The sequence below is a fragment of the Pleurodeles waltl genome, chromosome 8 (genome assembly GCF_031143425.1).
Source record: "Pleurodeles waltl isolate 20211129_DDA chromosome 8, aPleWal1.hap1.20221129, whole genome shotgun sequence".
Taxonomy (NCBI): Eukaryota; Metazoa; Chordata; class Amphibia; order Caudata; family Salamandridae; genus Pleurodeles; species Pleurodeles waltl.
The window spans coordinates 989,031,953-989,047,984 of NC_090447.1; the positions used below are offsets into that span (position 1 = coordinate 989,031,953).

General features: G+C 42.2%; 1 protein-coding gene across 2 annotated transcripts in view; it reads left to right on the top strand.

Moving 5' to 3' along the window:
- The window catches only part of FBXL3 (F-box and leucine rich repeat protein 3), a 148,257-nt gene extending 133,129 nt beyond the window's left edge, over window positions 1-15,128 (top strand). Inside the window, exon 5 of one of the 2 annotated variants that reach the window (XM_069205254.1) lies at window positions 14,218-15,128. In XM_069205254.1, coding sequence (XP_069061355.1) covers window positions 14,218-14,861 — 644 coding nt within the window. In that variant the 3' untranslated portion in view covers window positions 14,862-15,128. The remainder of the gene's footprint in view (window positions 1-14,217) is intronic. The other variant, XM_069205255.1, reaches the window with a different exon arrangement.
- Window positions 15,129-16,032: the final 904 nt, after the last annotated feature.

Sequence of the window (16,032 nt, forward strand, 5' to 3'; positions counted from 1 at the left end):
AACAATTTCTGGTAGAAAGTGACTTAAGAACTTCTTTCAAAGCCCTTGTGCACCTCCTTTTACTCTTGCATGCCGATGGTGTTAGCACTTTGCCACCCTGACGTCCACACTGGTATCCTAAAATGGCATCCCATACGCTGCAGTACATCTCATCCAAAGCCTGAAGATATATACACATAACCCCCATCTAGATGGAATTACATTTGCACCCCTTTCCCGCCTACACCATCTTCAGAATCCGCTGCATCATATACAAAGCCATCATAACCAGTACCCCAAGCCCACCATCACTGGTAGTTTTTGGCACACCTGCAGCCGGAACACCATCAGACTGCAGACTACGAAGTGTAAAAGATTAAAAAAAAAAAAAAAAAAAAAAAAAACTGCAGACATTTTCCATCATGCACTCAGGTTCAAAAACAACATCCATGTTTCCATCAGGTCTGCCCCGAATCCTTCTTCAGTTTTGGAAAGAGTTGAAAACTTGCCTCTTTAAAGATCACTGCATCACAATATATTAAGCATCCATAATTCAGCGACCTCTCCAATCAGTCATTGACTTAATTCTCGTCTTTGACCCTGTACAGCTCTTTACTGCCTGTTAGTTAGGTTTGCACTGTTGAAATACCATATACCCATACATACATAACATCAGCAAAACTGTTCCAAACCCCTTCCATCCCTAACTTCTGGTACTTTTAGCAGTATGGAGCTTCTGTGGCCACCTGCCCCTAGCTACTATTGTTTTCCTGGAGGTAGGAAGACCTTATCTGTCTCATTCAGTCACTATTTTGTAGTTTTTGAGAAATGATCACTCTGTGGTGCGAAGAATTGACATTGACTAATTGACATTTCTCACTTACAGGTGACTCAAAGGCAGGGAGAGTGTTCACTGAATAAGTGAGGCCTGCTTTGAAAAAACAAGGAACAATTTTTTACTGGGACGTATTGTAGCAAAAGAACCTAAGTGGACATTTCATTCACCTCTGCAATTGGTGGGCTTCTTTCAGAAGCCCTCTGAAAATAGCATCCTCACTACCATTTAGTGGGAGTCTAAAGATTAATCGATGACCTGTACTCAAGACATTGTTTCTCATTTGGGTTCTTTTTTGGTGCAGAGGGTTCTGTGGATCCAAACCCCATCGTCGGTTTGGAGACAATGCTGAATAGCTAACTTCTGAGCATGCATTACCCTCAACTGGAGATGCTCTATCCATATCCCTTTAGGAGATGAGATGAGACACCATCGCCTCAACAACCATAGGTGGAGCCTATACCACCTAAAGATTCTCAGTCATTAATTTATGTTAGCTTCTCCTTGGGTAAGATGAAAGGGTAGAGAAACTTAATGAACAAAGGGGCAAGACCTCGACAGTCATAGATTTTGTTTCAGATCAGAATCTAGACTGAGGCACTAATCATGACTCTCCTATCTCAGATTAGGGTGAATAATACCCTCGATTACCACAGTGTAGCCAATAACAAATGCCACATTTTGTGAGGTGACTAACATTGCCAGCATGATGGCTAAATATTGACTCATGAGCCCTTCCATTGAAGACCGATTAAAATAAACAGGCCCCCTAAATGAGACCATTTGTTTCTGAGAGAGATTGCCACTGATCTGCAGTCCCAAGGAGATTCCATTCTCAACATTTCTGACACCCCTAGAGAAGGAGAGCAGATGCATGGACATTCTTTTCTCCCAAGCTGTTCTTGCTAACACGTTCCCATATGGTATTGTGCACAAGCTATTGTGGCCAGGGTTTAAATGCGTAATACACATTGGTAGGTTCCTTGATTCAAGAAGTAAAGCTGGCAATTAGTATTTAGGCTTCTTGCATCAGTTCATGGTTTCAATAAATTGTGAATTTGTTATAGAAGACAGTTTTTTCACATGTTTAGGTTTAGTCTAAAAAGTATTTATTGCAAAAAAAAAGAAAGAGAAATTAAGACCCAGATTTACTATGATTTGGTGTCTGGGCTGTGTCACTTTTGTGGCGCAGCCTGGACGCAAAATAATTTGTCATTTACTGAGCCATGCAAAGCCACAAAATACATTGCGTGACTTTGCTTCAGGTAGGTGTTACATGGGTGGAGCATGGGCATTTCCATGCATCCAACAGTGTATTTTGATGCAAATCCTAATCTACAGAAACTTGTAAACCGGGTCTTGTGCTAAAATGGTGTGCCTACCCAACAAAGCTGTAACAAGGAGAAATATCTTTATTTCTCCTTATTGTTTCCTCTTGCCATGTGTGCTGCAGGCTGCAACACACATAGTAAGAGGAATAGACCACTAATAATTGTTTTCATGTAGGAAGGTTATTGTTGGGGGGGTGGGGGGGAGGAGAGTCCCGACATCTGGGAGGAATTTTGGCAAAAAGGACTGTCTGTCCCAGGGCTCAAAGAGGAGGCACGCTCCAGTTGTCATTGGGGCTTTAAATCTAACACTTCATTTCTGCTGCGTGGGGAAAAGGAGAGTCCTGGCATGAGGGAGGAGTTTTGGCAATAGGGACTACCTGTCCCAGAGTACCCAGGGCTGAGAGAGGAGGCTTGCTCCAGCTGAAGCCCAACAGGGCTTTAAATCTAACACTGCATGGGACTCGTGTGGGCAAAGCCCGGACCAAGGGCGGGGCCGTCCCATGCTTGTCATTGCCATGAAGAGGCAGAGAAAGGCTTACCCCCTCCTGGCTGGATGTTTTCATTTCTGTGTGATAGCAGTCTGAATTGGGAGAATTATACTGCATTGTTTTTGCCATACTTCCTCCTGCATGTGAGCACCTTTTGGGGCTGAGATGGGGAAGCAGAAAGTGTCAGAGCCTTTAACACCTCGAACTCCCAAGGTGTAGAGTTGGCTAAGAAACATGTTGTGAAAAACTGTACACTTGTAGAAATTGACAGTCTTTTCGAAGAAGTGGAGGAAATGCAAAATTAGGAGGTGGAGCGAGTCATGGCAAATAAGGGTGCATCCAGAAAAACAAAGGTAACACTGTGTTTAAGTAAACCGTCAACAGCTAATGGTGTGCCCTGTCTTACCCCTCAGGCTATTGCTCAGCCAACTATTAATGCTACAAAAAATTAGATAGTAAGTGATCCGTAAGCCAGTTTCTGTCTAGTAGTAATCAAGCACTCAAGAAGGATGTTGTGGAAAATGTATGAACTAGCTGTTTTGTGTAAAAACCGCTTTGCCACGCTATTAAATCTGGAGGGTGACTATTCTCTGCAGTCGTGCCTAGAGGTGCGGACTCTCAGTAATTGCTCTGAAAACATTTTAATTATTGACAGCTTAAGAAAGGAGATCAGTGATTTCAAGACATCTCTTCACAAAACAAACTAATTGGTATCCGATTTATACACAATAGATAGAGGTTTGACGGGCAAACTTCAATAAGTTATGGTTCTACTGTAGAGTGCAATTCAGCATGATTATGGTGAGCAAACCACTTCTCGATCCTCAAAGGAGATGACCCAGGGATCTCAAAATATCAGGTAGAGGATGTGCATATTTGTAACAGCAGTCTTGTGACATTCCCTGGTATTACCCCGTCCTGATAAGTTAGGGAATGGAGATGTGGCGTCAACTGGTTTACTTAAAGGGTTAAATGAGAATTTGGGGCAGTTTGTTGCACATAGATATGCGGGATGCCCTGGCCAAAAAAACTCCTTTGGTAGTTACTAATGATTTTTCTTGTATAGTTTGAGGAAAATTACAGACTTCTTCATCACTAGACAATAGAGGGTCTATAGGCTGCGGGAGGTCAAAATGTTGCTCAGCTTATATGATTAATGTGCTGAGGGCTACTAGTGATACTAATGGTTTTAAGGAATCTCCGGACTCTCTGGTAAACAAAGTTATGCATTGGATTAGAATGCATAGGCAGTGTCGCTCAGTTATGCACTCAGATATTATTGGCGCATTACGATTCCATCTCCTGCGGGATGCTAATGATGTTAGAGCTACAGCTGAGGGACGCTGCCCTTGTGGGTAGATTGCTGGCTATGGGGGCCTGTACCTATCTGTCTTTAGGCTGTATGATTCAGTTTGAAAGTCAGTTGCCTAATCATCCAGATAGGAGTCATTGGTTATTTCCCACTCAAGCCCTGCACCACATGGCTCCAGAGGCACTTAACCAGCAAGGGTGAGTTGAGCTTCAGGAGCTGGGACAAAGATCTGTTATTGTTGGAGAGGAGATAGTAAGGTTTTCCTGAATAGTGTTGACTGACTGCCTGTCTGTTCATTTAATGTCATTGGGGGTACTGAGTGTAGGGAATTTATGTCAGCTGATTGCTATTTGCCTAGTTGTACAGTTCTGAGTAAAAGTCCTCAGGTTGTTAATAGGGGTGGGAGTGAAGATAAAGGATTAGACTATGTTATAAAAAAATAAATTAAAAAAACGTGCCTGTAACAGTAGCTGATTTATTGTTGGTAGACCGTAGCATTGCTGGAGCTGATGATAGTAGGGTTGAGAATACCTTTATCAGCTAATGTGACTAAAGAAAATTCTTACTCACGCCTTTCATGTAATGTAGCAGGTCTGCCGGGTAAATCGGTACATCCAGCCTGAGTTGCCTTTATTAGGCTCCATGATCTAATCTTATTGCTAAAAACATGGCTGTTAGATAAGATTTTTATGCAGGGATATTCTAAGTACAGTCTGGAAGAAATCCCATTAAAGGCAGGCCGCCCATCAGGAGGCTTTTTATCTGGGTGAAAAACAGACTAAACATTACTATGAAACAGCTTAAAATAGACTGTAATGACATTCTTGACCTGTCTATAAGGGGGTAAAAGAGAACAATATATATTAGATCCTCATCACAGAATACTGAATTATCTATTTAGAAAGTGGTAGCACAGTATCTGAGTACCTTTTATTATTTTGGCAGGCGATTTCAGTGCCACATTTAAGCCATTGTATGGCTTATCAACTATTATGGAAGGGGGGGAATGAAATAAGGGGCATACCAATGGTTGAAGTTAATCCACGTAGGAGTTGGTCAATATCTGTATTCCACCTAATATCACTAACCCTGGCATATGGTTTACGTGCCTGTAATGGCAGATTTGCCTCAGATTTTCATCTTGCCCCTGCATTTAAACAAGGAAGTAGTGAGTTGTATAGACTCAATAATCTTAGATATTGATTTGTGGCACTTGGCCATGGATTTTCAGATAATCTGCAGGAATGGTAGTGATTGTAATGCATTCAAGTTGACCTTTTGGAAAAACCCATTTATCTCAGGCATGGATATAGTTGACTATTCTTATGTTCCTCTTTCTATCTCCAACAATAGGAAAGCAATTTAATGGGGTAAAATCAGTCTTTGTGTCCCTACTTTAATACAAATATATAGTACATTGTTTTGGCATCAATCAATAAGAACGAACCTCGTGGCTAAGCTACACAATGATTTGTTCTTGGCATTATATAAATTTTGCATGAAACAAATGTCTTCTAAGGAACGACTAGCATACCAGCCTTTACCATGGTACTCTGGTGATTGCCGAAAAACTAAAGCTCAATTAATCAAGGCCATTAGGCAAGGTAATCATGCACAGATTAAGAAATGTCATGTAGACTATAAAAAGTTAATGAAGAATAGGAAGCAAGAATGGATAGATACTAATTGGTTGGCTTTGTTAGATGCTATGAAGAAGAGAGATCATAAAATATTTCGGCAGATCTTTGCACATAATGATACAGTGACTCCTTCCCCTATTAAATATACAGTGCAGCCACGTCAGTGGGTGGAATACTTCTCTAAAATGTATATGGCTCCCCCTAAACTTCATCCTAATCCTGAAGAAATTAAAGTCAATACGAGGGAGCAAGACAGAGTAGGAACCGTGTCTTTCCTTTACAATTAAAGGTACATATATTGCAACATTTTCTCTATGCCCGGGCAAAACTCCTGATTCAGACAAGATCCCTGGGGATCTTTATCAGTTGGAAGCTGAGATCTGGGCCATCTATATAAATGCTCTATCAAATTTAATATTGGGAGGTGATAACATTCCAGTCTCATGGCTTGCAGCGGAAATAATACCAATCGATAAAAAGGACAACAGAACTCTTAATGATAGGCCAACTAGCCTCACGGACAACCTCTAGAATGTATTTTGTCTGCAAATTCTGAATGGTTTACGTGATTGGCTAGAAGAGGGTAAGATTCTGTCACCGATTCAGGCGTGTTTCTGCTCTAAAATTACTGTGATTGATCAAATTCTTCATTTGAATCGCATAGTGTGGAAATACATAGGGCCCTCTTTATATGCCCTTTGTAGGTCTTAGGTGTGCATTCGATTTTGTACCAATGAAAGGTTTATGGTGAACTTTTGGGGAAAATGGGTGTTGATTATAGCATACTAGATGTTCTTTTTTTGGATGCATGAGGGGAACTATGCTAGAGTCAGATGGAGAGGAAGGGGTGACCTTAACCCACCTATACCTATAGGGCATGGAGTTCAACAAGGGTGTGTATTAGCCCTAACCTTATTTTCTCTGTATATTGATGTGGTTGATTATTTAATAACTAGTGTGCATGATTGTCCTAAAATAGGGGGGGGTGTTGGGGGTTCCGGCCCTTCTTTTTGCGGATTATACTGTTTTGATCTCTCAAACTTACTGTGGTTTGCAGAATCCTTTACATAGTTTTACGAATTATTGTGACACACAGTTTTGAAATTGACTCCAAGAAAACAAAGATAATGGTGTTGAAACCTTTATGGCAGGGTTCTAAATGAAAGGGGAAAGACTGCAAATGGTTGACAATTTTCATTATTTGGAGATAAGGGTGGATAAAATCACAAGCTACAAATCACAAATAATGAAATCAGAACTTATACTTTTGCATAGTGCAGGTTCCCTGGCCAAATATAAAGCGAATACCCCAAAGTCAGCTTCCCTAGCTATTGAAATTTATTGGACCAAAGTTCAATCTGCTTCTCTGTATGGTGCAGAGTTGTGGGGAATAAGGAATCTGAAAGGTTTGACAGCTAAAGAGAATAATTTTATTAAAGGTTTATTCATACTCCAAAATAGCACTCCATCTGTCCCACTTTTTGTTGATACTGGTCTGTATAGGATTGGGATGTAGCAAGACTGAAGGTTCTGCCCACAGAACAAGCTCCATAATTCCTTGGCTCCAGTTTATTAAACAATATATGGGTTTCATTTTTTCTTTTGTCTGGGCCATTACTGGACAGATCCATCTCTAATAAATCGAAATACTAGGCCTTTAGTTAAAAGGGAATATTGGGAGTGGGTATATGATGAGTATGTTTTGAATGCCACAGCAGGAAGCTCTTAAAGCAGGGCAAACATTTGAACCATATATGGATGTATATGTTCCACATCTGGCACGTACATTGCTGATCAAAATGAGTGGGAACACTGTTGGTAAAAGCGTTTACTGCGAAGTGGGATTGTAACCAACTAGTAACCAACTAAATGTAGTAGAATGCTCACATTGTGGTTACAGTATTGAAAATGTAGAACATGTTATTCTTCTGCCCTGCATATGTAAAACCTAGGCAGATATGGCTTAGGCCATTATGTATATCTCTAGACATCAAGCGGCACAAAGAAGCATATCGCATCTTGAGAGTAGACTGTAGTGCTAATATAGCAATGAGTCTTGGCTGTTACCTTCAGTCAGTATAGAGAGTAAGAAAAAAATCAGGGTTACTATTCTAGTCTTTTATATGTGCAACGCTATGTGGTAGCATCTGGATAGATTATTTTTATCTGTTTTATGTGTTGATTTTGACATGTTATTTTTATAATATATTTTTATATGATGTGTTATGTAATAAGTTTTATGGGTTTGCCCGAAATAAACTATCAATATATGATATGATTGTTCCTGCACAAAACAATCCCTCCTGTAGTGCTGGCCCCCTTGCAGTACAATACAATGGTGCCTGCTTTGGCGCTAGGAACTACAAAGTCTGCTAGTGCTAGGAGACAGCAAAAATGCTTTACATCTTTGTAAATATGGAGCATTTCTGCTCTTTCACGCTGCACTTGCAGCAAGTTATTTTGCTGCGCTTCGTTGATTTAAAAAAAATATATCAAAGGTGTGCCTAAGCCTGAAGTTCAAGAGCAGAAAGACCAGAAGATCCCCTCAATGCTTGAATTGCTGACTAGTTGCTTGGGAGAAGGCAGGATACACATATATACCACATCACAGAAATCTCACCAAGACAAGAAGGAGGTTCAAATGAGCTCCGGAAGAACATGTAAGTGGCCTTCATCAGCTGAGCAAGCTAGATTTTTCTAAAGTCATTCTTTGGATGCCAAGGCTCATGTCATCTCATCAGAGACTAGCACATCCAATGAACAGTTAACTTGAGCAGAAAAACATGGCTGTTATGAGTTAATATAGCCAAGCATTAAGCATTTTAATTTCTGTCTTTTGTTCTATTTTATTGCTCAGCCATGCACATTATAAAACCACCAAGTGGTCATTAAATTAAATTCTTCTCGATATTCTTCATCCACTTAAGATGCCACCCTAGTCATCATCATAAGCCATTAAGGGGTTGTTAGATTGTTAGGTCTCTCCCTTAACTTTTTGCCTGCTTGCCAGCAATTTTGCATATTGTTTTTTTTCTGTTTGCCTTAGGACACTGTGCACTTTGCCGCTGCTAACCAGTACTAAAGTGCATGTACTCTGTCCCCTAAACATGGTAACATTGGCTCCCCATTTGGCATATTTAATTTACTTAACTCCCTAGCAACGTGCACTACATGTGCCCAGGGCCTGTAAATTAAATGCCACTAGTGGGCCTGCAGCCCTGATTGTGCCACCCACTTAAAAAGCTCAGGCCTGCCATTGCAGAGCCTGAATGTGCAGTTTTACACTGCCATGTTGACCAGGCAACATAAACCTTTTGCCAGCTCTAAACATTTCCTTTTCATACATGTAAGTCAACCCTATGGTGGGCCCTGGACAACCCAGAGGGCAGGGTGCAATATGTGTAAAAGGTAGGACATGTACTTTTAGGCTTTACATGTCCTGGTAGTGAAAAACTCCCAGAATTGTTTTTCACTACTGCAAGGCCTATCTCTCCCATAGGAGAACATTGGGATTACATTTTATAAGTGTAGTTCACAATCTGGAAGAGATGCACTTTCAAAGTTTGGTGTCTCTGAAATCACAATTCAAAATAATAACTTATGGTGAAGTTGGATTTTAAATTGTAATTCTGAATGCCACTTTTAGAAAGTTGGCAATTTCTTTCTCTAGCCACTTAGCGCCTGCTCTGATCACTTGTGTGGGGTGAGTGACAGCGATCCCCCCTAGACAGCCGCACACAGAGGGAGCTTAGGCTTAGGTGTGACTTAATGGGCCATCCTGGCAAGATGGGAGGGAGGCAGTGGTCACAGCCTCACACTCGAATAGGCTGTGTCCTGTCTCCACACACAGGGCTGCATAACCCCCTGTAGTCAGTCTGGAGCCAAGGCAAGACCTGTTTTTGAAATCTCCACAACTTAAAAGGCCCACCTGGATATAATTACTGGACCTCTGACGCTTCCAACTCTGGACCTGTGGATACCCAGCCAGAAATAACTGTTTTCCTGCTTAAAGGACTGCCACTCTGCTGGACTGTTGCTCTGGAAGAACTGCTGGCTGGCTGTGCTGACCTGCTGCACTCCTTGCCTGGGGGAGAAGGACTGAACCTGTATCTCTCCAACCCACAACCCAGAGTGACTCCAAGGGCAAGCTGACTGGTCTCTTGGTATGAAACCTCAGGGACATAAAATACTTGCATCCAATTCAGCTCTCTGACTGGACTTTGCTAGCTGTTCGCCTTACTTGCCAAGTGGTGCAGCGCCAGTCCCGGGCACTTGGAAGTAGATACAAAGCGCTGCTCCAGCCGCACCAGTGCATCTCTGCTGTTGTGTAGGCAGAATCGGCATATTGCATTTGGAACCACCACTGCGTTTTTTTTTTTCTCTGTGCAAGTCCCTGCATCTCTGTCTGCGACCGCCTCAATGACGACACCGAACTCTGCATCGCAGCCCCTAGATGCATCGGAATCAGCGCATCACCTAGACCTTGATGCAGTCCTCATCCACACCTGAACTCCATCACATCTCGGAACCAACACATAGTCACCGCTGCATGAGGAACTTTGACGCATGTTCTTGACTGCACGGGGTCAATCAACACATCTCCTTGACAGCGTGGTTCAGCACCAGTGCAGTGCTTATGCTGCTAGAATTTAAGGTACGTTATTACAGCGGGCCCGACTGGGTCCCTCTAGCCAGCCCAATCTTCATTGCAGGTGGCCTGAACTTTTGACTTTGTCTCGGTCCAGCACAACTAGATATTCCCAATTTATGCCAATTGCTTCTAGGCACTATTTCATAGTTTATTCTTTAGAAATCCATAACTCTAGTTCGAATTATTGTTTTGTTTTTTTGTTGTCTTGGCCTGATTTTATTTGTTCTATTGTAGTCTGTTTTTCTAAAACGTTGTGGAATCTTTGTTTGGTGTTTTCACTGTTTTACTTTTTGAAGTGTTGCACAAATACTTTACGCGTTCTTTTAAGTAAAGACTGACTGCTCTTTGCCAAGCTACCAGAGACTGAGCACAGGTTAATTTAGGGTGTGTTTGTGACTTACTCTGATTAGGATAGTGGTTACTGCTTGATCTATAGGATAGTGGTTACTGCTTGATCAGGGCTTGTACCTTGGACAACCAGGAACCCAGTTTCTAAAAGGGGTAAGTTGGGAAAGTTCCCTTGCCTCGTGGTAGACCATTTATTGAGGTGACACAAACGCAGTTGAGAATGTAAATCATCGGAACTATGTCAGTGAGCAAGATAGACTTCAATATTTTCACACTGTAATCCCCAAATACATGTTTCAATCCAGACCATAGGTTTCACAAATCAACTTAATCTGCAATAATATGTAAGTCCTTATCAATTTCTCATATATTTCTAATTGGCCATAAGTCCAAACACGCCACCGAGGTCTGGGACACGATCTCCCCCTCACCCCAGACATAATCTTCATCACAGAAACCTGGCTCAACCCCGCCTCTGCACCAGATATCGCCACTGCCTTCCCCGAATGTTACAAATAACACACCAGGACCAAACCAACAAGCATAGAAGCGGAATCGCCATCGTCTATAGGGAAACCATCCATGACATGTCATCTCCTGATGACCCTACATCGATCTCCAGGAAAGCTTGAGCAACATTGGCCTCAAGCAGCTCTTCACTGGCCCTCCCTACATCCCAGGACATACTCTGGTCCCCATCTTGACCTCCAGCTACAGCAAGGTACATGAACACTACACCACTCTACTGGTCTGATCACCACAGCATACACTTCGCAATCTCCGAACCCACATACCCCAGCACTGTGCCCTCAATGTGAAGAAACTAGAAAAAGGTATCGGAATACCAGTGGAACGAGACACTCTGCTCCCACCTCCCAGACTACAGATGACCCTGAACAAGCAGCAAATAGCTTCTCCCAGTGGATCACGGAATGCGTCTACGCCATGGCTCTCGCCAAGACATCCAAGATCAAAGAAAAAAGCAAAAGAGCAAATCCCCAACTGCTGACAACTTGAAAGGAAGTGGCTCATCAGAAAAAGAAAAAAAAAACATAAGACCACACCAACTTCAGGACCGCACTCAACTACTGCCACTGCTTCCTGAAAGAAACTAAGGACGCAGTAGCAGACCACATCAAAGCCAGCACAAACCACAGCAAAGAACTCTTTACCATAGTAAGAGTTCACCAATCCCACAGCCGCCAAGAACTACATCACTCACTCCCAGGAACTGTGCAACAACCTTGCAGACTTCTTTCACAACAAGATTTCTGCTATCTACAAGAACTTTGAACGTTAACCCTCTGCTGCAGACCGCATCAACCAGCTCATTCACAAACACGAACCCTGAACACCGTACACTCAGGAGCCCCTACTCCCTACCACATCTTCAACCTCTGAAGCAAGACAATTGTCAACAAGCTCATGAAGGTCCTGAAAAAACATCCTCTGACCCAGCTGAATTGAAGAACTACTGGTCCATTCTCTGCTCCCCTATCCAGCAAAAGTCCTTGAGAAACCAGCAACTCACGAACACCTAGACCACGACCAACATTCTGTACCTCTCCCAATCTGGATTTTTAGCTAACCACAGCACCGAAACAGCCTTGCTAGCAGCCACAGATGACATCAGGGCCCTCCTGGACCATGGGGAAACAGCAGCCCTCATCCTCCTGGACCTGTGTGCTGCATTTAACACTGTCTCACACCACATCCTGGTCAACAGACTCCTCCACATCGGGATTCAAGGAAACACCCTCAAATTGATCCTCCTACCTCAACTGCAGAACCCAAAGGATCAGTCTCCCACTCTGCACCTTAGAGCCTAAGAAGAACATATGTGTAGTCCCCCCCCCAAGGATCCTCTCTCAGCCCGTCCCTCTTCAACTCCTACATGACACCCCCCACCCCCCTGGCTTTCACCGTCCGATCACACAGACTCACAGACTCAACATCATCTCCCACGCTGACGAGACACAGCTCATCCTCTCACTGTCCGAAGATCTCTCCACCACAAAAGCTAACTTCCACAGATGCATGATGAAGGTAGCGGTTTGGATGAAGGGCAACTGTCTCAAACTCAACACTGGGGAAAAAAAAAAAAGTCCTCATCTTTGGGAACAACACCGCACCATGTACTGACACATGGTGACCCGCAAAACTCTGCACACCCCCGAACCCAAACAGACTATGCCGGTAACCTCTTCATCATCATGGATAGGAAGCTATGCATGGAGGAAAGTCGACACAGTCATCTGCCTGCTTCCACACCCTTCGCATGCTTCACAAGTTCTTCAGATGGCTCCCAGCAAACACTAGGAGGACTGTCACAAGGGCCCTCATCACCAGTAGACTGGAGTACGGAAACTCGCTCAACGCAGGAATCATAGCATGCCTCCTGAAGAGACTCCAGATAATACAGAACTCAGCAGCAAGACTCTTATCCACCTCACACCCCATCTAAAAAAACTACACTGGCTCCCGATTCAGAAGAAATGCCAGCTCAAGATGCTGACCCACACCTACAAGGCCCTGCACGAAGGACCAGCATACATCAAGAAATGCCTGACCTTCTACCAACTGACCAGACACCTACGTTCAGCTTCTCTCCCCATCACAGACACCCCACGGATCCATTAAGTTAACAGTAGAGGACGCTCCTGGCATCTGACAGCCAAGGCCTGGAACAACCTTCCCCTGCCCCTCAGGCTCGCACTCCAGCAACTCACAAGAGCACTGAAGACCTGGATGTTTGAATGATCATTCCTCCTTGCAGCAACATACACCTCCAGCTCCTCGAGACCCTCAGGAGTGTTTTTACGTGCTCCATAAATGTTTGATTGATTTAAGTCTCTACTGAGCAGTTAGGAACAGCAACACAACACTCGACCCCTACAACAGCAGAGACGCTGCCCTTAGCTGCTAAATTGAAGTCCAAACCTATCTTGTACTGTAAAATAACAGTTCTTTGTGCCGATGATTAGGTGTTTCATAAGTTCAGGAACATTCACTTTGCGAAGTCAGTCTGGTTACATGGCAATTATACTTTGGCAGCCACTGCCTACTTCCTTTACAGTCCTGACTTTGTGTTTCCCCCTATGAAGATTAGACTGAATATGCTCGTCATTGATCACTATTATCACTGAAGAACCAATTATGGAGAAGTTAAAATATTACTTCCCCAAGAACATTTTCCTTTAGTTCATGAACAACCAGTTCGCAACCCCTGGAAATCGAGTGTGTATTTAAGTGGTCTGCCCTCGTTTAAATCCTACGTTGCATTCTTAGACTTTAAAACAAACTACCCAGTCAGTTGCCAAAACACCTAAAAAATAAGCATTAAGGAAGTGTATTGCCTTCTGCCTCTACTTGATAATTTAAGGATTTAATACACCATCTTTGAAAGTTGTTTTCAGGTTGGGATACTTAAAAAAAAAAAAAAAAAAAAAATGATTGTCTCATGTAAAGCTTTAGGGATCTTGCTACAGGTGCATCCGTTCAATGTCCATTAATTCCCTGAAAGTGCGTACGGAAGGTTGCGTTATAAGTAAGCACTCCTTAGCAAACGTTTCCAGCATATATATTTTTGTCTGTTGCAAGCCGTTAATTACTTTTTTTTTTTTTTTCCATTAGGTATTCTTTGTGTGGCTGACCAGTGTCATGGATTGCGCGAGCTTGCCTTGAACTACTACCTTCTAAGTGATGATCTTTTACTTGCTTTGTCGTCTGAGAAACATGTGCGATTGGAACATCTTCGAATTGATGTTGTCAGTGAAAATCCAGGGCAGACGCACTTCCACACAATTCAGAAGAGCAGCTGGGACGCTCTAATTAAGCACTCTCCCAAAGTGAACTTGGTTATGTATTTTTTCTTGTATGAAGAAGAATTTGACCCGTTTTTTCGCTATGAAACACCAGCCACTCATCTTTACTTTGGGCGATCTGTGAGCAAAGATGTTTTGGGTCGCGTTGGGATGACTTGCCCTCGCTTAGTTGAGCTAGTTGTGTGCGCCAATGGGCTGCGCCCCCTGGATGAAGAGCTAATTCGTATTGCAGAGCGTTGCAAGAATCTGACAGCTATTGGGCTAGGAGAATGTGAGGTTTCCTGCAGTGCCTTTGTTGAGTTTGTGAAAATGTGTGGCGGCCGATTATCTCAGCTGTCTATCATGGAAGAGGTGCTGATACCAGACGAGAAGTATAGTTTGGAGCAGATTCATTGGGAAGTGTCCAAGCACCTGGGTAGAGTCTGGTTTCCCGACATGATGCCCACTTGGTAAATTCTCTCAAAAGCTTTTCCTTTGCAAATCGTGTAATAGAGCACAGTCAGTCAAAAACATCCTAATTAACTGTGTACCACAGAAATTCACACTTTATTCTAAAGTCTAGTTTCAATGCTTTGTTGCCTATAAACGTTTTTATATTTGCATCTGCTTTTCCAAGGTAAAATAAATATCTGTTTGTAAATAAAAAATGCTAGGGAACATTTTGGTTCAGAATACCTTTGTTTTTTGTCGGTTCTATTAAAATCATGTATTTATGTAGAATTACCTGTTTCTGACTCCATTATTAGACGCTGTCATAAAATACTTTTATGACAAATAATCCAATGGGCGAGTTTGCATGCGTTTTTTTTTTTTTTTTTAACACTATTTTTACTTATACTCTTGTTCCTGCTCCTACCTAAGCAACCTATCAAATACAATTCTTTTATGCTCACACTACGAGTCATCTACGAGTTGGAGAACAATTCGCTTCACTGACCACATCTCCATAAATGGAACCAGATTCCTGACTTTGTTGACCATCTCAGCCCATACTGGAAAGAACCGCAGACTACTGACTAAATTGCAGTTACATGCTTTACAATCATCTCCATTATTAAGAGGGCTTTTTATTTAAAGATATTTTATTGGTCCATATTAACAGCACAATAAAATAAATAGCGTAGGCCAGTGGTTCTTAACATTTTGGCATCTGTGGACCCATGCTTAACCATCACTGGAATTCAGGGGCCCCCACTAAATCATTATTTGAATACAGGACCCCCCTCAAGCAGTCCTTATCAGAAGCTGCGGACCCCAGCTTAAGCAATTTTGATGATTTGAACTTCAAAACAATACAGAAAAATACAGAAACAAGCTTTGATCAAACAAATACAAAAATCCTTACATATTTATTTAATTCACAAACGGCTATAAAAACATTCATAGTTAACGGGAAAGTTAGGGCTTTTCTGAATTAAACAGAGGCCACACATAATTCATACTACGTTCTGTTTGATGCATTTGCACTGCTCCCACGAATCAATCTAAGGACAACAAATGTATTTTTAGTCTCCAATTTAAAATTCCTTCCTCTGAGCATTTAAAAAATGTCAGTTTCACATTTTGGTTCTTTATTTATATACAATTTATTGCTTGAATTTTTCTATTTCTTTTTCATATAGAC